Genomic DNA, 22510 nt, shown 5'->3' with positions numbered 1-22510 from the left:
AGGCACAATTGCTGTTTTCATATTATAATAATGTGATTTACTTAAGGTCACAAAGATATGGTAGAGCCACAATTGGAATCTGAAAGCCTGGCTCATCAATAGGATTTTCTCAATACTGTACATGAATGCACATAATTTATGAGAGACATAAATGCTTTCTTATGAGTATGACTGTATTTTTTTTGTCAGTCGTGGGGCTTGAACTCTGGGCCTGGGCGCTGTCCCTCAGCTCTTCAGCTCAAGGCAAGCGCTCTACCACTTGAGCTACAGCGCCACTTCCGGTTTTCTGGTGGTTTATTGGAGATAGGAGTCTCACAGTCTCTCCTGCCTGGGCTGGCTTTGAACCGCGATCCTCAGATCTCAGCCTCCTGAGTAGCTAGGATTACAGGCGTGAGCCACCAGCGCCCAGCTTATGGACTGTATTTTTAACACTTATATGAGGAACAGAAGTCATGGCTTACCATAAGTGAATTTGAAATGGGCTGTGTATTGTGTACATTCAATGGAAAGAATATACTGTTTGTTTGTTGTTTGGCCATGGGGCTTCAACTCAGAGCCTGGGAGCTCTCCCTGAGCTCTTTTGCTCTACCACTTTGAGCCACAGATCAACTTCCAGTTTTCTGGTGGTTAATTGTAGATAAGAGTCTCATAGACTTTCCTGTCCAGGCTGGCTTTGAACTGTGATCCTCAGATCTTAGCTTCCTGAGTAACTAGGATTTAGAGGCATGAGCCACCAGTACTTGACTTGTTAGTTTGTTTTTGATAGTACTGGTTATATTGTTAGACCATATGCTACCACTTGAGATGAAGTCTTGTCAACTTTTTTCTCAGGCTGACCTTGAACAATTGTCTTCTTAATCTTTGCCTCCTGAGTAGCTTGGATTATAGGTATAAACCAACATGCCTGCTTCTAAGAATGTATGTTTTTGGAAATAGTGTCCCATTATGCTCTCCAGGTTGGTACTGATCTCTCGAGCTTAAGCTATTTTCCTACTACAGGCTCCTAAGTAGCTGAGACTATAAGTATGTTCGCTATATCCAGATGAAGAAGGTGTTGTTCTATCCAAGAAGAAGATATATTATTGGTTTCTTACGCTAGCAGAAAAAAAGATATTTCACTCACTGGTTCGTTGACTCTTTTACAAAAGATGCCAAGCAGGAAGACAGTTGCAACTGGAGGCCCAAGGTAGCTGGAAATTGATCCTAAGTAATGGAATAGCTGTCCATTTTGAAATACCTGTACTAAGGGGACCCACAGAAGGCCAATGACAAGTAGAACGAGGATAAATAGCCTGGCAAGAAAAAAAAACCACACAATTTTAATAGTAAACGCAAGCATTTTGGATGCTTCTTAAGTTACTGTTATTGTTGTTTGTACTGGTACTGGGGCTTGAACATTCTTACTTAAGGCTGGTGCTCTACCACTTGAACTACACTTTAACTTCTAGCTTTTTGCTAGCTAAGAGTTTCACATTTCCTTTCTCCTTCCTTCCTTCCTTCCTTCTTTCTTTCTTCCTTTCTTTCTCTCTCTCTCATTCATTCTTTCTTTCTTTCTCTATGCCTTTCCTGGGACTTGCTCTCAGCCCAGTCTAGAACTTTCAGTTCATTTTCATTGATGTCAGAGACTAAGAAGCTGTAGTTCACTTCTATACTCACCTCAGGGGAAATCTAGTAAGAAATTTGGATTCTCTCACCGTCCAGCTATTAGGAGCTCTCCCTCAGATGCCTTCTTTCTCACATTGGTGTAGATGTTCAGGGTGAAGATGGTGCTGGCACTGTTGAAGATGGAAGTCAGGGAGCTCATGAGAGAGGCCAACATGACAGATAGCATCAGGCCTCGCAGCCCTGGATTGAGGAGAGGGAGGAAGTACTGAGTACCATGCAAAGATAGGAGGGTCATATGCCGTATGAACCAGCTAATGTCATTATCAATATCTATCTAAATATCCAATTTTCTGGTGGTGGAAGGATAATTCAGTAGAGATTTAGTTCTAAATATTAACTTGGAGGTCATCTTCTAGACAGTAATTTTGAAAAGGAGAATCCTATTCTCTCCCCTGACCCATTCCCTCTTTCTCTGAAGAGAAACTCTTGACCTTGAAGACTTAGAGAACTAGAGAGGTAAGGAAGGACCTGGTAAGAGACACAGCCTTTCACGGGGGAAAGCTGAGGTTCTAACAATATTATGGGATATTCATTAGAGTGCCTTCTGCCCATTAGTGCTGTCCTTAACTTGGGAGAGAGTAGGATGGATGGGTGTGCACTATGTTATGGGTTCGGGTCAATCTTCCTCCTGAAAATGCTCATAGGTGCCAAAGAGAAGAGAGTCCATGGAAGTGAGAGCTAACTTCGAGGGTCATAAAGTATAAGATCACCTAGTTACTCAGAGCTTTGCGCACTCTTCTTAGTTTCACTGCCCATCACAGAAAGTATATCATCTGAAATTTGAATTATTTCATAGGTGTGGTTATTTCCTATGTTTCAAAAACTACAATTTGCTGGGTGATAGCTCATGCCTGTGAGCCTAGCTACTCAGGTGTGTGAGATCTGAGGACTGTGATGGTTCAAAGCCAGCCAAGTCAGGAAAGTCTGTGAGACTCTTATCTCCAATTAACCACCAGAAAATTGGAAGTGGTGCTGTGGCTTAAAGTGGTAGAGTGCTACCCTTGAGCAAAATACCTCAAGGAAGCACCCTGCCCCTGAGTTCAAGCTGCACAACGGACAAAACACAAAACAAAACTACAATGTAAGTTCCAAAGAGGAAGAGCATTTCTACCTATTTTACTGACCATTTTTTTTTTTTTTTGTCGGCCATGGGGCCTCATCTCTGGGCCTGGGCACTGTCCCTCAGCTCTTCAGCTCAGGGCTAGCACACTATCACTTGAGCCACAGTGCCACTTCTGGCTTTTTCTGTTTATGTGGTGCTGAGGAATTGAACCCAGGGCCTCATGCATGCAAGGCAAGCACTCTACCACTGAGCCACCTTCCCAGCCCCTTTACTGACAAAAACCAATGCCTGAAAAATAGTAGGCTCTTAATAAATAGCTATAAATCAGGTAAATTGAAATTCACTGGACTAATGGAAGCAAGGCCAATATTGAACCTGCAGTACACTGAATTTACACGTGTGGTCATACCATTCTTTCATTGAGAAAGAGTTCATTTATATGTTTTTCAAAGTTGGACACCAGCCTTAAATTAGAAGAAATGTTATTTTAATAGAAACTGCTCATCTCCATAATCTCTAGTCCTGTCATAGGGCCAGTAGCCTGATGGAAGATGTTCAAGAAATATCTGAATTAATGAAAGTAAGACCTTTCAAGGATTATTCCACAATCTTCCTTAAGGTTTATCTTTAGACCTGTCCTTCAAAACTGTCTGAACATGGACATTTACTAACCATCAGGCATGAGTTCCAACACCAGGGTTGGGTAGGCATAGTTACTGCAGCCAACTTTGTTGCCACAGTGTTTCTCACATTCAGAAGGTACAATACAGGCAACCTTATCTGAGGAGAGAGGCAGAGGTAAGGTCAGTGAGCAGGGCTCAAATAAGCACAATTCATAAACTTTGGGTGAACAGATGAGATGTAAGATCATATGTGGGAATTAGATATTGAACTTGGAATTTGATATAGTGGATCAAGTCACTCTTTGCCCAGAATGGGATCTCCAGAAGGGCTTATACCTATAGTGCCTCTTGTACCTACTCATTAATTATCTCCACATCTTTTTACTGTTGTAAACAACACTGAAATATTGCAATAAGAAATGATGTTGGTCACTTGATGGTTATTTTAGACTTTATTTGAAATAAATGTATGCCGTGTTGAGAAACTTCAGTGTCTCCAGTGTTATCTGATGGGTTGGCCCAATAGAAATGGGTTTTTGGACTAGAAAGATCAATTATCTATCCTTCTGCTTTTTACAAGAAAGGAAGTACAGTTGCAGTTCATCTTAGCTGACTCAGAAATTAATGCGCCCATATAACTTGATTTCAGATATATGAATTTGATTCAATTCTACAGATGTCCTAGAGGGACCAAAAAGTAAGAATGCATCTCACAGATCTGCAAAGATGTCACCAAACTTGATCACAACAACTCACCTAACTCACATTTTCCCAATTCTATTTCATCCTTCTGTGCTCTTTGAATGTTTTCTCTAGACGATCTTACATTAAAGGCATTCATGGAATCAGGACCACCATGTCAAATGTCTGTGTGACAGGTAAGGAGTATAAAAGAGATATGGAAATGGCCAAACTAAGACAAATTTTCTTGCCTGGACATTGTACAAGTGTCTCCTTCCATCTGTAATTTTGCTTTCGATTCTACCTCCAAAGGAATTTCTAGTCTTATCAGGGTTTCTCGATATCTTAAATAACAGTGAGGATTCAAGCATAAAGGGGGAGGAACTATGGACTCAGAGCTTGCCTGTGTAGAGGATGCGGCTGATCATTCCTGGCATTACCATGAGGAACATGGGCAGCAGCTTCAGGTAGCCACACAGGATGCAGGCAGCTTTCACATGGGACATGTTCTTTCCTGATAGGCAGCGCTGTACAACAACCTGCCAGGAAAAGGCCACATATTTATGGACAAAAAAAAAAATCAAATCATGATTTCAAAGAAGTTGAAAGTCCCTTTTAGGATTTAATATTACAATTAGAACGGAAAACATCATGGTTAGTGGAAAATAACTGGCTTTGGAATGATTGTACTTGAATGATTATTCTTTGTGCACAGCATTTGATCTCAGTGATTCTCAGTCTTTTTTTCTTTTAAATTGTCAGTGTTTGCTATAAATTTCTTTTGGAGAACTGCTTTGGTTGTATCCCAAAATATTTGAATATGTGTGTTTCCATTTTCCTTTGGTTCAAGAAGTATTTAAAATTTGCCAGATATTGGTGGCTCATGCCTGTAATCCTAGCTACTCAGGAGGCTGAGATCTTAGGATCATGATTGAAAGTTCAGACAGGAAAGTCTGTAAGACTCTTGTCTACAGTTTTTGACCCTTAATGGTAAGATTTCCAATGACTTTTCTTTAAGCTTGTTCTATCCTATTCCTTGATCTACTTTCTCTTTTTAGATTCCATTATTGCCTTTTATTAGTTTTTTTTCTGGGTAATTTATAGCTGTTTTGTTCCCTTTTACTTCCTTTGTAGCCCTTCTTTATGGTTTGATGATTTTCTATAGCCCTATAGTATGAGCCATTTAAAACATCTTTTGTTAAATGATATCCTTTTGGTATCTTTTAAAAAGTTTTCAGCTTATTAAATACATTGATACGTAGTTGTTTAACCTCAGTGTCCTTCCTTCCTTTCTTCCTTCCTTCTTTCCTTCCTTCCTTCCTTCCTTCCTTCCTTCCTTCCTTCCTTCCTTCCTTCCCTCCTTCCCTCCTTCCCTCCTTCCTTCCTTCCTTCCTTCCTTCCTTCTTTCCTTCCTTCCTTCCTTCCCCTCTCCTTTCTTTCATTATTTTTAAGAACCAATCAAGGGTTGGGAAGGTGGCTCAGTGGTAGAGTGCTTGCCTTGCATGCCTGAGGCCCTGGGTTCGATTCCTCAGCACCATGTAAGCAAAAAGAAAAAAAAAGCCGGAAGTGGTGCTGTGGCTCAAGTGTAGAGCGCTAGCCTTGAGCTGAAGAGCTGAGGGACAGTGCCCAGGCCTAGAGTTCACGCCCCATGACTGGACCCCCCCCCCCAAAAAAAAAGAAACCAATCAAGCCACAGGAAAACCAAACACCACAAGCAGACCAGAGACTCCAAGAGACTAGTTATGGACACAGGGGAGATACAGGATCTTCCCATTCCTCCCCCCCAAAAAACCCCAAACAACTGTTTTTTGTACTTTTTTTAAAAATAATTTTTAGTTTTTAAAAAATTGTTTTCTATTAATATTTTTTCTCTCATAATTTTTATTTTAGGTGTATGTGTGTGTGTACTTTTTTAAATCTCTTCTGATCTTTTGGTCCTTTTTTTATTATTTTCATTTTTTTTCTCCTTTCTTTTTTGCGAGACTTAATTGCTGTTCTGCTCATCCCCAGATATATACCTGTTGTCGATTATTGGACTTTATATCCATTTTGTGTACACTTAATCCAGAAATTTATTATTCAATTCACGACCTCCTAAGCTTAAATTCTTTAATAGCAGTATTATCTCTTTATACCTATATAATTTTCAAGTAACTAATTTTAAGAATTTTTATTTTTTATTTTTTCATGTCTCCTTTCTATCCCTCCCCTCCTCTCATCCTATCCTTCTTCTCTCAATACCATTCCTTTAAACTTACATAATTTTGAAGGGTTTCACTTTTTAAATTTAAATTTTTGTTTTTCCATTTTTCTTGTTTTTTTTTTTTTTTTAAATCTCTCTCCTATCATTCTCTCCAATCCATTTCCCTCTCTGAGATTAAGATTTGGTTAAATTCACTCTCCTTTTACTTCACCACATACCTTTAATCCTATTTTTCCCCACATTTCTCCCTAAATCTAATAATTTCTGGTTTGCCAAATTCTTCTTTGTAATCTTAGCCCATTAATCCATAGTTGTTTGATGTTGACTAGATTGTATCTGTTGAACTAGATTGTATCTGCAGCCATTTTGAGTGTGAAACTACAGGACTCTGGTTGATGCTTCCCTTAAAATAGTGTTCTAGAACAAAATTGGTGTTACTTTCATAGCATATGGGCAGAACAAGCTGGAAAAACACATAAAAAAACGGCAAGTCCATTTATCTCAATTCCCACTCATTATAATCAGATGACAGAAGAGTTAATGAATAATCCAGAGGAGAGTTCCCAAAAAAGATCTACAAACACTATTGGTAAACATGGTAAACATTGAAAACCTGCAAAGGACTCAGAGTGAGCATGATAGGGAGAGAGGGAGGCAAACCAAAGATTAATACAGGAATCTCATGAGCGTGAGGAAGCTACTCAAAGATTGATACAGGAACTGCATGAGCAGGTTGATAATAGTCAAAGAGAAATAAAGGAAATGCGTGAGCAGGCTGAGAACAGTCAAAGAGAAAGATAGGAATAGTGTGAACGTGAGAAGCTAATCAAAGAGTAATACAGGAATTGAGAGAGCGGGATGAGAATAGACAAAGATCAGTAGAGGCATTCATGGAATCCATAAACAGAGAGCTGAAAGAATTCAGGGATACTGCAAAGGGAATGCTGAATGGAGCCCAACAGAAGGAATGGGAGTCCAAGGAAACCATAACCAATCAACTAAGTGATTTGAGAATAAATACTGAACACCAAATTAAGGAAATAAAGAAGTTCATACAAGATCTAAAACAAAGCTCCAACAAAGAACTTGAAGCTCTCAAAGCCAACCAATTAGAAGGAAAAGAAATAAAAAACAAAGTAGAAAGTCTTGACAAAAGGTTAGATCATGCAGAAGAATCGAATCTTGGGGATTGAAGACAGCCTAGATATTATAGAGAAAGAACATACAACTATCCAAGACAAATCCAAGAAATAGGACAGATCTATTCAACATTTGGAAGACACCATGAGAAGGCCTAATCAGAGGATAATGAGACAGAAGTTAATGGTCTAGGAAATTTGTTTAACAGGATCCTAGCAGAAAATTTCCCAAACATGTAAAAAGATAGGCCTATTCAGATACAAGAAGCTTTTAGAACCCCAAATAGGCCAGACCAGAACAAGACATCCCACCATCACATTATAATCCGCACAGGATCAATTCAGACCAAGGACAAGATCCTTAAAGCTTTCAAGGAGAAAGGATTAATCACCTATAAAGGGAAACCAATTAGAATCACCTCAGATTTCTCAGCAGAGACAATTAAAGTAAAAAGAGCCTGTAATGATGTATGCCATGCCCTAAAGACAAACAACTATCAACCAAGAATACTGTACCCAGCTAAACTCTCCTTCATAACCGAAGGTCAAGTAAAAACCTAGCAAAGAAAAACTGAAACATATCTCCACCAACCCAGCCCTACAAAAGATACTTAAAGATGTCCTATACATAGAAAACCAACAAGACCACAATAAAGGCCAAGAAACCACACCCTAACTGAGAATCCAAGAACCATAGGAAGAACCCAGTTGCCGCAGCCCCCAAGAAGGTGGATAACATGGTAGGAATTCTCAAACATCTCTCAGTCCTAACTCTCAACATTAACACTTAACATTAACTCTCCAATTAAGTGACATAGACTGTCTAGTTGGATTAAAAAGCAAGATCCTTCTATCTGCTACCTTCAGGAGTCACAGCTTGCCCATATAAACAAACACATTTTGAAAGTGAAAGGCTGGAACAAAATCTATTAAGCAAAATGGCCCCCATAAACAGGCAGGAGTTGCAATCCTAATATCAGATAAAATAGACTTCAAATTAAAATTAGTGAGAAGAGATTAAGAAGGTCGCTACATACTAATTAAAGGATCTCTCCTTCAGGAGGATATTACAATTCTAAATATCTATTTGCCAAACAATGGAGCATCCAAATTTATCCAAGAAACACTACTTTCCCTCAAAGCTCACATAGATCCAAAGACATTAATTGTTGGAGACTTTAATACACCACTATCCTCACTAAACCAACTCAGCAAAAAAGTCAACAGAGAAACCGCAGATCTAAACAATTGCATAGATCAACTATATTTAACAGACATCTACCGAATATTTCACTTAGCAGCATCACAGAAGACAGGTTTTTCTCAGCAGCACATGGAACTTTTTCCAAAATAGACCACATTTTAGGTCACAAAGCAAACTTGTCCAAATTCAGAAACATTGAAGTTATACCTTGCATTCCCTCAGACCACAAGGGAATAAAATTAGAACAATACCAAAAGCCACCAAAGAAAGTCCTGTAACACATGGAGGCTGAACAACACACTGTTCAATCACCAGTGGGTCATGGAAGAGGAAATCCAAACGTTCATGATATTCAAAAATGAACACACAGCTTATCAGCTTCTCTGGGACACAGCAATGGCAGTACTCAGAGGCAAGTTTATAGCTCTGAGTTCCTACATCTACAAATTGGAGAGATCTGAAACCAACAATTTTTTTGGGGTCCGGTCATGGGGCCTGAACTCTGAGCCTGGGCGCTGTCCCTCAGCTCTTCAGCTCAAGCCTAGCCCTCTACCACTTGAGCCACAGCACCATTTCTGGCTTTTTTCTTTTTGATTATGTGGTGCTGAGGAATCGAACCCAGGGCCTCATGCATGCAAGGCAAGCACTCTACCACTGAGCCACCTTCCCAGCCCCATGAAACCAAAAATTGAATGAGACATCTGAACCTCCTTGAAAAAGAGCAGCAAGATAAACCTCAATCCAGCAGACAGAAAGAAATAAATAAAATTAAATCAGAATTAAATGAATTAGAATCAAAAAAAAAACCCATAGAAGGAATCACAAAGAGTTGGTTTTTCAAAAAAAATAACAAAATAGACAGACCCTTAGCAAATCTTATCAGAAAAAGAAGAGAACACACCCAAATAAATAAACTCAGAGATGAGAATGGAAACATCACCACAGGAACAACCCAGATGCAGAACATTATAAGGGAATACTCAAACCTTTATGCTAATAAGTTTGAGAACTGGGCAGAAATGGACCTTTTCCTAGTAAATATTGACATGCTGAAACTAAACCAAGATGAGTTAAACCAGCTTAACAGGCCCATATCAAACATTGGAATAGAAACAGCAATAAGAGACTTCCATCTAAGAAAAGCCCAGGACCAGATGGATTTACAGCAGAATTCTACAAGGCCTTCAAAGCAGAGTTTATTCCAATACTCCTCCAACTCTTCAATGAAATTGAAAGAGAAAGTTCACTACTGAGCTTATTCTATGAAGCCATAATAACCCTCACCCCAAAACCAGGCAGGGACTCATCAAAGAAAGAGAACTATAGACCCATTTCTTCGATGAACATTGATGCAAAACTTCTCAACAAATTTTGGCCAATCGACTTCAACAATTCATCCAAACAATCATACACCACGATCAAACAGGATTCATTTCAGGGATGCAAAGCTGGTTCAATATACGCAAATCAATTAGTATAATTCATCACATCAACAAGAGCAAGGATAAGAACCACATGGTTATCTCAATAGATGCAGAAAACGCATTTGACAAGATCCAACACCCCTTTATGATGAAGGGTCTGGAAAAATTAGGAATCCAGGGAACATTCCTCAATACTATAAAGGCTGTATATGAGAAACCTACAGCCAGCATTATACTTAATGGTGAAAAACTAAAGCCATTTTCTCTTAACTCAGGAATGAGACAAAGATGTCCACTCTCTCCACTTCTCTTCCATTTAGTATTGGAATGCCTAGCTACAGCAGTAAGACAAGATGCAAACATAAAGGGGATCCAAATAGGGAAAGAAGTAAAACTCTCCTTCTTTGAGGATGACATGATCTTGTACTTAAAGGATCCCATGGACTCCACTCCCAAATTACTCAAGCTGATTCAAAACTTTGGCAAAGTAGCAGGGTATAAAATTAGCCCTCAAAAATCAATGGCTTTTCTGTATGCCAACAATGAGAAAAGCGTGGCTGAAATCAGGAAAGCAACTCCATTTGTAACAGCCCCACAAAAAATGAAATACCTAGGAGTTAACCTAAGTCCAAAGAAGTGAAGGACCTCTATGATGAAAACTTTAAAAACCTGAAAAAGGGGCTGGGAAGGTGGCTCAGTGGTAGAGCGCTTGCCTTGCATGCCTGAGGCCCTGGGTTCGATTCCTCAGCACCACATAAGCAAAAAGAAAAAAGCTGGAAGTGGAGCTGTGGCTCAAGTGGTAGAGTGCTAGCCTTGAGCTGAAGAGCTGAGGGACAGCACCCAGGCCCAGAGTTCAGGCCCCATGACAGGACCCAAAAAAAAAAAAATAAATAAAATAAAAAATAAAAACCTGAAAAAGGAAATCAAAACAGAACTTAGTAAGTGGCAAAACCTCCCATGCTCCTGGATTGGAAGGATCAACATGGTGAAAATGCCAATACTTTCCAAGGCTATCTACAAATTCAATGCGATACCTATCAATATTCCAACCTCATTCTTCAAGGAAATAGAAGAGGCAATCCAAAAGCTCATATGGAACAATAAAAGACCCTGAATAGCAAAAACAATCCTTAACAGAAAGAACAGTGCTGGAGGAATATCAATATCAAATTTCAAACTCCACTATAAAGCCATAGTAATCAAAACAGCTTGGTACTGGCACAAGAACAGACCTCAGGACCAATGGAATAGAATTGAAAACCCAGAAATGAACCTAAAGACCTATAGCCATCTAATCTGTGATAAGGGACCTAAAAATAGAATGGAAGAAAGACAGCCTCTTCAGTAAATGCTACTGTCAAAATTGGTTAGCCACGTGTAGAAAACTAGAGCTAGATCCTTATATATCATCCTGCACCAGAATCAACTCCAAATGGATCAAAGACCTCCCAGTCAAAGCAGATACTCTGGAAACATTACGGGATGGAATAAGAGAAATCCTAGGTCTCCTTGGCACAGGCCAAAATTTTCTTAAAAGAGACCCAGAATCACAACAAATCAAAGAAAGGTTGGATAAATGGGACTGCATGAAATTGCAGAGCTTCTGTATGGCAAAGGACATAGCTAGCAAGATCAATAGAAAGCCCACAGATTGGGAGAAGATCTTCACTAGTCATACAATGGACAAAGCTCTCATATCCAAAATATACCTGGAACTCAAAAAATTAAATCCTCCAATAACAAATCCTCAGAGAAACAACTGCCCAATAAATAAGTGGGCTAAAGACTTAAAGAGAAACTTCTCTGAAGAGGAAAGAAGGATGCCTAATAGACACATGAAGAAATGCTCAACCCCACTATCCATAAAAGAAATGCAAATCAAAACAGCATTGAGATACCACCTCACTCCAGTTAGAATGGCTAGGATCAAGAACTCTAATAACAACAGATGCTGGAGGGGATATGGACAGAAGGGAACCCTACTGCATTGTTGGTGGAAATGTAAAACTTGTTCAACCACTTTGTAAAGCAGCATGGAGGTTCCTCAAAAGACTCCCCATAGAGCTCCCCTATGACCCAGCAGTCCCACTTTTGGGCATTTACCCAAATGATCACAAACAATACCATACTAAAGTTACCAGCACAACTATGTTTATTGCAGCATTATTTGCCATAGCTAAGATACGGAACCAACCCAGATGCCCCTCAGTAGATGAATGGATCAAGAAAATGTACTATATATACACAATGGAATTCTCTGCCTCCATCAGAAAGAATGACATTGCCCCATTTGTCAGGAAATGGAAAGATTTGGAAAAAATTATGTCAAGTGAAGTAAGCCAGGCCCAAAGAAACATAGGTCCCATGGTTTCCCTTATTTGCAATAAGTAGTATATATCTGAAACAAGCAGAAAAGGTCAGATAAGTTGATCTTAGGTGAAATGAACCCCAAGATAAGGATTCAAATGTTTTTTCTTTCTTGAGATTGTTTCTAACATATTTATAAGATGATTTCTTTGTTGCTTTGTATGTCCCTCCCCCATGTATAACTCCTGCTTTCACTGTATTTGATGTTATTACAATTTGTGGAGGGGAAGGGAAAAAACAAATTGTTTAATTAGGGATACAGGTGGACCCATTGCAACACTGAGATGCACAAGGCATTATGTCGAAAAATGAACTTTACAACTTTGGCCAGGGGTGGAAGGGAAAGAAGGTAGGGGGGAGGGGGGAGATGGGAAGGGATGGGAAGGGGAAACAAAGGAGGAGGCAACAATGTTTGATAAGAAATGTACTCATTACCTTGCCCATGTAATTATAACCCCTCTGTACAGTATTTTCACAATAAAAAAATGAAAAAAAAAACCACAAAGGAGTTGTTTTCTGTAACAAGCTTTGTAGATATACTTTGCCCTTTAAATGACACATATGTATACAAAATAGAAGCTAGATTTTTTTCCTATGGGACAAGACAGAGTAACATAAGCATATTCACAGATACAAATATACATGCTCACCTGATCTGTACACCAGTACCACAAAGCTATAATGGTCATTCCGAACATCATTCCTGGCCAAGGAATATCTCCAGTGATAGGATCTCGGAAAATGTGGAAGGAGTCCTCCCGAGGAGTGTAGCACTTGGGGCTGATTGTCAAGTTGTCCCCTTCAGTTATAGACGGGATGGAGTTCATGTACTTCTCCACAAAGCTCTCGTAGCCTCCAACCTCAGCGAATGCTGGAAGGCATTAGGTCCAATAAAACGTCTTATGACAATTCAGAGAACTTATGTTTTATGATTATTTCTTTATGGTGGATGTGTGTAACACCTCACATTAGCCTGGTCAAATCCTCAGTGATCTTTACCCATGACCCAGAACTTCCTAGGACCTTATTAACATTAGCCAGATTGACTTTCATAAAGTACATACAGCAAAAGTGTTGTTTAACTTTTCTTCCCATGATACTCTATTCAGCTTAGGTTTTGTGTCTAGCTGTATGGTAAAAATATAACTGTTAGCCAACAGACTTGATGTCTGTCTCATTCTACCCAGAGTAGCGATGGTGAGCTCTCTGAGCAATCTTTAGGGGATCAGTCACCAGACACTCTAGCAAATATGGCTAGGCAACTGGGAAACTTAATTTGAGTTTATTTAATTTTAATTAAAGTAGCCTTGTGGGGTTGATGGTATCAGTATTGTGTGGACATCACTCCTTTTGGTCCCACCTTTGTTGTCTTTGTATTTCTTTTTTTTTTTTTTTTTGATAGAAGTGTATTTTCTTTTATATACAAAAATGAAGGCCCAAAATATGGTTTGCTGAAGTAGTTACAGACAAGATGTTAAATTCTTTTACCTTTGCTTTGGTTAAAACAGCCTAGGAACCAGTGAAGCTCCCCTTCTACCATTGACATACAAACAGTGACAGGACTACTTTTAGTACAGAATAAACAACTTTCAAGGAAAATTAATTTTTAACTAAATTGAACATTTACCAATAAATAAAAAATTAAGGGTAGCATCTTCAATTCTACAATCCTGTCATAACACTTATGCCAATTTAAAAAATAAAAATTTCCCCACAATAGTAATTACAGATGTTAATGTAGCAAGTTATGAAATTACTCCAATGTATTTTAAAAAAAGTCCTAGCAACCAAACTTGAATTTTGAAATTGGGCTTAACATTTAAAATTGAAATTAAGACCAAAAAAGATATGCTCCTTCAGATAACATATATATAGTTTAACAATCCTGTCTTTGTATTTCTATTTGAGCTTTTGACTCAAGCTCTGTGGTTTGGTACATGCATGTTAAGAAATGCTTTATTCGTTGTGGCTTGAATCCTACAAGACAGTGAAAGAACTATATTTTCACCTTATATACTTTTTATTGTGTTTATGATTTCCTATACAGAGATAAGTAAACATAATAAAAAAGAAGATAAAACTTAAATGGATGGATTTTGCTTCCTATCATTATTAAAGAGACTGAAGTGACAGTAACCAAGGAAAATTCAATGTATGCTTGTTTATTTCAACAATAGATTGAGTAATACATTTTAGTCAGTCGATATTTTATTCAATGATATGTTTTGGAACTATGCATTTATTCTAGGACAGTTACAATGAAGTTGACATTATTATCTAAGATATTACTAATCTATATAAAACCTTCATCATGAAAATTCTACGTAAACGAAGGATTTCTATGCTTTGAATGCAATGAAGAAATATTTGTGTAAATGAACCCAATATATCCAATTTTGTCAATGACAAACACAAAGAAATTAAGGCTGCAAAAAATTTGAGTAATATTTTTTTCATTTTAACATGTCCATTTATGTATAGATTACATATTGATCATGATCCCTTCTGTCACTTTCTCCCTCTTTCCAAACAAGTTTTATCAAGCATTCTTGTTCCATTTTCATTCCTATACATACAGTTTTTACTATATTCACCTTTCTTTCCCTCTCCACTTGCTTGCTGTCTCCCACTAGTTCCTACACCCTTGACAAAACATGCTTTAACTTCCTAACTATTTTTTTTGCTTATGTGGTGCTGAGGAATCGAACCCAGGGCCCCAGGCATGCAAGGCAAGCACTCTACCACTGAGCCACCTTCCCAGCCTCCAAACTTCCTAATTTTTTTCCAAAGTGAATAGTTTTCTTCCTCTAATTCTGCATACCTAAATACTAAAGGAATCAGGCAGGTATTTCCACAATGTGAATTATACAAAAGATGGAGGAATGTGACCCACATACAATTGGGAGGCAGCATTGGAGAACAGACAGAAAGAAACATATCTCACTTACCAAAACCCATGAGAGTCACAGAGCCAATGACCATGATGAAAGCCTGAAGAGTGTCTGTGTAAATCACTGAGGCCAAGCCCCCTGTGGAGAGAAACATGGGCCAAGACATTTTATTCAGGGGTCCTGATTTATCTGTTTTTATCGTGGGATTCTTCTTTATCCTAATTACTAGGTCATTAGAAAATATATCTATAAGACCTGGAAAGGCTACAAATTTTGCATCGGCATAATTATCTCTTTAGTATTTATGTGTCTCACAGATTTCTACTTTCTCTTGGTTTGCCCCTTTTCAAAGTTTCTGTGGATTATAATGGAGTAACATCTTTGTGTGTTTTTGAATATTACATAAGGGAAAAGGGCAAAATTCAATTTCTTACAACTATTAGTCTATGGGCTCCCTTCCCATAGCTTAGCATGTTCCTTTCCTTCCCCGGACCTGGCAGGCACCATTCCCCAAAGTGACCAACACTAGGCCCATTTAATGTAGGCAGTAATAATTGGCCTCTTTTCTCCTTACTTTGAGACCACTCTCCATTGGGTCAGTTGAGGCCTTAAGGTGACCTTCAGTCTGGTCAGCTGCAGGCCCCTTATCTACTACTTTGGCAGCTGCCATGAATCCTAGCCCTCCATGACGAAGTCCTGGGCCCACAAGTCTGCACCAAGGTCCTTGCTTCCTAGCCCACCCTAGATTATAAGTAGTCACTTCAGACAAAGACAGGTGCTTCTTCTCCCTGTGAGAATTGGTCTTGTCAGTCCCTTTGCTGACAATAAACTTTTTTTTAAATTTAATTTTATTGTCAAGGTGATGCACAGAGGGGTTAGTTACATTGGTAAGATAGTGATTACATTTCTTTTTTCTTTTTTTGGGTCAGGTCGTGGGGCCTGAACTCTGGGCCTGGGTGCTGTCCCTCAGCTCTTCAGCTCAAGGCTAGCGCTCTACCACTTGAGCCACAGCGCCACTTCCGGCTTTTTTCTTTTTGTTTATGTGGTGCTGAGGAATCGAACCCAGGGCCTCATGCATGCAAGGCAAGCTCTCTACCGCTGAGCCACCTTCCCAGCCAAGGGACTACATTTCTTTTTTACCTTGTTACCCCTTCCCTCATTTTTCTTCTTCTTTCATTTCCTCCTAATCCCCCCCAAGTTGTACAGATCATTTCCAACGTATCATCTTGGGAGTATCGCTGTTGCATAGGTTCCCCCTTTGTCATTTGTCTCATCATTTCATTGTTCCCCTTCCCTTCCCTAGTTCAGACAAATGTATGCACAATACACAAGATACCAAAATTGAACACAGTGACCACAGGGGATAAACCATAGGGGAGAAAACACAAAAGAAAAAAGAAATCACGTAGTACCTTGAGAACAGCAGCCACAAAGAAAAACCTCATGCCCATGTTTTGGAGTTCATTTCACTTAGTTCATTTCATCTTATATAGTCATATGTAGATAGTTATTGAGCTTTTCTGCTCATCTGGTAAGATTATCCTAGATGTATACTAATCATTACAAATAAGGGAAACCATAGGACTTATATTTCTTTGGGTCTGGCTAACTTTATATGATTTTTTTCCAAGTCCTTACATTTCCTTACAAATGGGACAGTGTCATTCTTTCTAATGGAAGCATATAATTCCATTGTGTGTGTCTGTCTGTCTGTGTTTGTGTGTGTGTGTGTGTGTGTGTGTGTGCACCCATGTGTGCATCACATTTTCTTGATCCATTCATCTACTGAGAGGCATCTGGGTTGGTTTCATATCTTAGCTATTATAAATAATGCTGCAATAAACATAGTTGTGCTGGTAGCTTTAGTGTGGTCTTGTTTGTGATCACTTGGGTAAATACCTAGAAGTGGGATTGCTGGGACATAAGGGAACTCTATGTGGAGTCCTTTCAAGAACCTCCATAGTGTTTTCCAGAATTTACACAGTGTTCCCTGTTCGTCACATCCCCTCCAGCACCTGTTGTTATTAGATTTCTTTTTCTTTTTCTTTTTCTTTTTTTTTGGTCTGGTCGTGGGGCCTGAATTCTGGGCCTGGGCGCTGTCCTTCAGCTCTTCAGCTCAAGGCTAGCCCTCTACCACTTGAGCCACAGAGCCACTTCCGGTTTTTTCCTTTTTTGCTTATGTGGTGCTGGGGAATCGAACCCAGGGCCTCAGGCATGCAAGGAAATGCTCTACCGCTGAGCCAACTTCCCAGCCCATAGATTTCTTGATTATAGACATTCTATGAGAGTGAGGTGGAATCTCAATGTTGCTTTGATTTGCATTTATTTTATGGCTAGAGATGTTGAACATTTCTTTATGTGTCTATTGGCCATTCTTATTTCCTCTTCAGAGGAGTCTCTCTTTAAGTCTTTAGCCACTCATTAATGGGGCAGTTGTTTCTTTGAGAATTTGTTTTTGGGGGATTTAATTTTTTGAGTTCTAAGTATGTTTTAGATATGAGACCGTTGTCTATTGTATGGCTAGTGAAGATCTTCTCCCAATCTGTGGGATTCCTACTGATTTTGCTAGCTATGTCCTTTGCCATGCAGAAGCTCTGCAATTTGATGCAGTCCCATTTGTCCAACCTTTCTTTGATTTGTTGTATTTCTGGGTCTTTACTAAGAAAAATTTGGCCTGTACCAAGGAGCCCTAGAGTTTGTCTTATTCCTTCCTCTAATGTTTTCCGGGTGTCTGCTTTTATATCGAGGTGTTTGATCCATTTGGAATTGATTTGGTGCAGGGTGACGTATAAGGATCTAACTTTAGTTTTCTACAGATGTTCAACCAATTTGCAGACAATAAACTTTTCTTTCTTTGTTCTACACGACTGTGTCCGTTTGGTTTTCTGGACTGGAACTTACAGTAACACTCATTTCACTCTCCTTTGACACAGTGAAGTTTAGCCAAACTGATTTTACTTCAGTGTTGGGCCATATTTTTCTTCTGGTCCTTGGCCTTGGACTCTGGGCCTGGGCATTGTCCCTAGCTCCTTTCCCTCAAGACTAGCACTCTATCACTTGAGCTACAGTACCACTTCTAACTTTTCCTATGATTAATTTGAGAACAAGAGTCTCATGGACTTTCCTACCCTGTCTGGCTTTGAACTGCAATCCTAAAATCTGAGCCTCCTGAGTAGCTAGGATTACAGAAGTGAGACACCAGTGCCTAGCTGGACCCTATGTTTGTTTTAGTAGTTGAATACCAGAACTAGTTGTTGACTTGTGTTTCACAACAATATTGTAGAAAAAAAAAGAAGGAAAGGAAGGAAGGAAGGAAGGAAGGAAGGAAGGAAGGAAGGAAGGAAGGAAGGAAGGAAGGAAGGAAGGAAGGAAGGAAGGGAGGGAGGGAGGGAGGGAGGGAGGGAGGGAGGAAGGAAGGAAGGAAGGAAGGAAGGAAAGAATAGAAGGAAGGAAGGAAGACATTCTCAGTTGAGGGCAGCTCAAATTTGTAATCCTTATTACTTGAGAGAAGGAGGATATGGGGATTGAGATGAAGGCCACCTGGGTATAAAAGTTCTTAAGATTTCATTTCACTCAGTGTTTGTGTGCAATGGCACACAACTGTTATTCCAGCTAAAGGAGAAGCACAATGGCTGTGAGTAGCAGTGTACACTGTTAACTCCAGCAACACAGGAAGCACAGGTAGGAAGATCACAGTCCAGACCAGCCTGGACATTAAGTGAGACACTATCTCAAAAAGAATGGTGGCAAAAAAGGGCTGGAGGTGTGATTCAAGTGATAAAGTATCTGCCTAGCAAGTGCAAGGCTCTGAGTTCGGTCCTCAGTAATACAAAAAGTACATACATCTTTCAGTTCTAAACTCATTAGATTCTCAGTGAGAAAGGTATTTCTTTTATAAGAGTCATGAAGAAACAAAGATGAGCTGGAAAAGCAGAGGAATAGGCCCTTAGTTCTAATTTATTCTGAAACCTCATACACTCCAAGTATAAAAGTAGGTTCAGAACTAATCCCTGGCACAGTGGCTCATGCTTTTAATCACAGCTACTCAGGAGGCAGAAATCAGGAGAATTGTAATTCATGATTAGAATGGGGAAAAAGTTACTGAGATCTTATTTCAATCAATAATCTGGGCATGGTGGTGTGGTGTTGTATGCCTGGAATCCCAGCTAGATGGGAGGGTATAGGTAGGAGGATTTCAGTCTAAGGCTGACGTTGGGCAAAAATGCAAGACCATATCTGAATAATGACTAAATTGAAAAGGACTGGGGTCTAGCTCAAGGAGTAGCTTTCCCAAGAAGTGCAAGGCCTTGAGTTCAAAGCTGAGTAATCCCAAAAAAAGGGACTATCTTAATTATTTATCATTTCCTTTATCTCTTCCAACTTACCTGGAATAAACTATATCTGCTGAATTCAAAGTTCATAAAAGACTGATTATCATAAATTAATGTCCATGAGTCACGCCACTCACATACCCAGTTAGAAAAGTCTATTAGTGGCTGGGTGTCCATGGCTCATCCCTGTAATCTTAGCTACTCAGGAGGCTGAGATCTGAGGATCATGGTTCAAAGCCAGCCTGGGCAGGAAAGTCCATGAGACTCTTATCTCCAATAAACCATGAGAAAACTGGAAGTGGCGCTGTGGCTCAAATGATAGAGTGCTTATCTTGAGCTGAATAGCTGAGGGACAGCACCCAGGCCCAGAGTTCAAGCCCCACCACCAACAAAAACAAAGAAAAGAAAAAAGAAAAGGAAAGTATGCTAGGACTGTTCACACAGCTCTCTTCACAAAAACACATGGCTCAGCTCTTCCCTTCCATAGGGTCCCATCATGGTTCTCTCCTACATCCTGCCTCATGTGTTCATTTGAGCCTGTCCTTGCATTTTCCATATCTGACATGCTCCTTTATTGTAAACTATCTACATATATGATACACAGAATTTAAAGTGGCAATTTATGTACCAAAATCCACAGCTGAGCTAAATTATAAAAATTTTCACTCATCAGTCAAGCTACTCACTTCTAATACTGAGGATTCTGCCATGTTGTTTTTTTGTTTTTGTTTGTTTTTGTTTTTTGGTCATGGGGCTTGAACTATAGGTCTGGGCACTGTCCCTCAGCTCTTCTGCTCAAGGCTAGTGCTCTACCACTTAAGCCACAGCGCCACTTCTGGTTTTCTGGTGGTTAATTGGAGATAAGAGTCTCACGGCCTTTCCTGCTGGGGCTGGCTTTGAACCACGATCCTCAGATCTCAGCCTCTTGAGTAGCTAGGATTACAGGTGTGAGTCACCAGCATCTGGCCTGCCATGATTTTTGCTCATTGTGTTTCTGGACCTGCACCTAACTTTCATAATGGGAATGAAATGGTTTCCTTATCTAGGCAATTGCAAGGCTAGAATAGTATTCACAGTTTGGGATAAGATTAGTAGAAGATAGCATCACTTACCTGTGATGGTGTAAACAGCAGTGATAGCCAAGAGGATAAAGATGGCCAGGTAAAGGTCCAGTCCAAAGGCCAACTGGATGAATATAGCTCCAGAGAATATGTTGGACTAAAAGAAGAAAGGGTGGGAAAGAAATATATTCCAGGCCTCTGTTTTCTCTGCTTCCATGTCTCTTCTCCCTCCTTTTCTAGATAGATCTTTACTCACTCTCTGAGACTTTATTTAGATGTACCCACAACTATATCTCCCATAAAGCCTAAAAGAACACTTCACTCATTTTTTTGTATTCTAAAAGGAGCTAGTTCATGGCTCAATTGAATGAGGTGACATGAGTCAAGAACTCTTTCTGTATATATGGTTTAGAGAGGTTTGATAATTGCTTGGGTGTTGAAAAAATGCATTTTTATTTTAGAATTTTTGCAGAAGGATTACAATTACATAAGTCAGGTAGAGAGTACTTTTCTTTTTGGACAATATCATACCCCTTCACTTGCTCTCTCCCAGTTTTTCACTCCCATCCTCACCCAAAAGTTATATAGTTTATTTTCAACATAGTGTCTAGTGAGTACCGCTCCTGCATATGTTTACCCTTTGTCCCTTCATTTCTGTGTCTCCCTTTGTACTCTCAAAAACATATAAATGAGCAAACAGATAAAAGGGAAGAAAACAAAAAAAGCAAAACAGAAGAAACCTTTTGTTTCATTTCCTGGAGTTCATTTAATAAAATATTATTTTGTATGATCAAATTCACATCTGATCATACAAATAGTATATCTTATTATTCAGAAAGGCACGTGCCTTTCTGTTTCTCTCCCAAGAGTATCCAAAAACAGCATTCTTGAAATTAAAATTTTTGTCCTAAAGAAGTTTTAGGATTATGAATACTTTTCAGTTCCTACAACCACATAAAAATTACGTCTTTTTCAAAAGATGATTTTTTTTTTCTCTGTTCTGGAAAATCTTGAACTACTGAGGATGTTTTGTTTCCTACCTGGAATTTATACATACCCTTCTGAATTACAAGAAGTCCCTAAAGTTCCTGAGGCTCAGGGATTTTGTCCTAGGTCATCCAGGTAGAAAGTGAATCTATGTAGTTTGATCCTGAGTTCACCTTGCTATACTGCAATTGTGAGATTTTTCTTAATAAAATACATTAGGAAACACTTGGAAATATAGACAAACATCCTGGGATGATAGTAATTGTCATGGCATTATTTTGAACCTCCATGAATAATTTGTATGTAAGCCAAGGTAAACAGAGGCATTACAGTCAAATAAATAGATTACAGATAAATGGATAAATAGAAGGATAAGTTGGTACAAGAGAAGTTGGAATTTTTTTTTTTTTTTTTTTTTTGTCGGTCGTGGGGCTTGAACTCTGGGCCTGGGCGCTGTCCCTCAGCTCTTCAGCTCAAGGCGAGCGCTCTACCACTTGAGCTACAGCGCCACTTCCGGTTTTCTGGTGGTTTATTGGAGATAGGAGTCTCACAGTCTCTCCTGCCCGGGCTGGCTTTGAACCGCGATCCTCAGATCTCAGCCTCCTGAGTAGCTAGGATTACAGGCGTGAGCCACCAGTGCCCGGCGTTGGAATTATTTTGCCTTTGGAAGAATGCTGAATGCTGACTGGTAACTAGGAAGGAATTCTGAAATTAAAAAATTGTAATTGAGCAACCATCATAGCATAGACTGGATCAGGTGAAAATCATCTGTGAATGCTAAATCTGGTGGGAAGTTTTAAAGAGGAATAAGGTATTGAGATGACTGAAAGTATCTCATCATAGACTACAGATAGTCAGAGGAGAAAATAGT

General features: G+C 39.3%; 1 protein-coding gene across 1 annotated transcript in view; it reads right to left on the bottom strand.

Annotated features, from left to right (window-relative positions):
- The window catches only part of LOC122095887 (solute carrier family 5 member 4-like), a 42118-nt gene that overhangs the window by 6406 nt on the left and 13202 nt on the right, over positions 1 to 22510 (bottom strand). The window contains exons 6-12 of the mRNA XM_042666190.1: positions 20704 to 20809; positions 15318 to 15398; positions 13020 to 13240; positions 4436 to 4571; positions 3401 to 3508; positions 1695 to 1845; positions 1124 to 1292 (exon numbers count right to left, since the gene is read on the bottom strand). Coding sequence (XP_042522124.1) covers positions 1124 to 1292; positions 1695 to 1845; positions 3401 to 3508; positions 4436 to 4571; positions 13020 to 13240; positions 15318 to 15398; positions 20704 to 20809 — 972 coding nt within the window. The remainder of the gene's footprint in view (positions 1 to 1123; positions 1293 to 1694; positions 1846 to 3400; positions 3509 to 4435; positions 4572 to 13019; positions 13241 to 15317; positions 15399 to 20703; positions 20810 to 22510) is intronic.

Source organism: Dipodomys spectabilis, unplaced genomic scaffold, assembly GCF_019054845.1.
Source record: "Dipodomys spectabilis isolate Male_0828 unplaced genomic scaffold, ASM1905484v1 ptg000363l, whole genome shotgun sequence".
Lineage (NCBI taxonomy): Eukaryota > Metazoa > Chordata > Mammalia > Rodentia > Heteromyidae > Dipodomys > Dipodomys spectabilis.
Note: the sequence above shows the minus strand (reverse complement) of the source record. Positions and strands in the feature narration are given on the sequence as shown.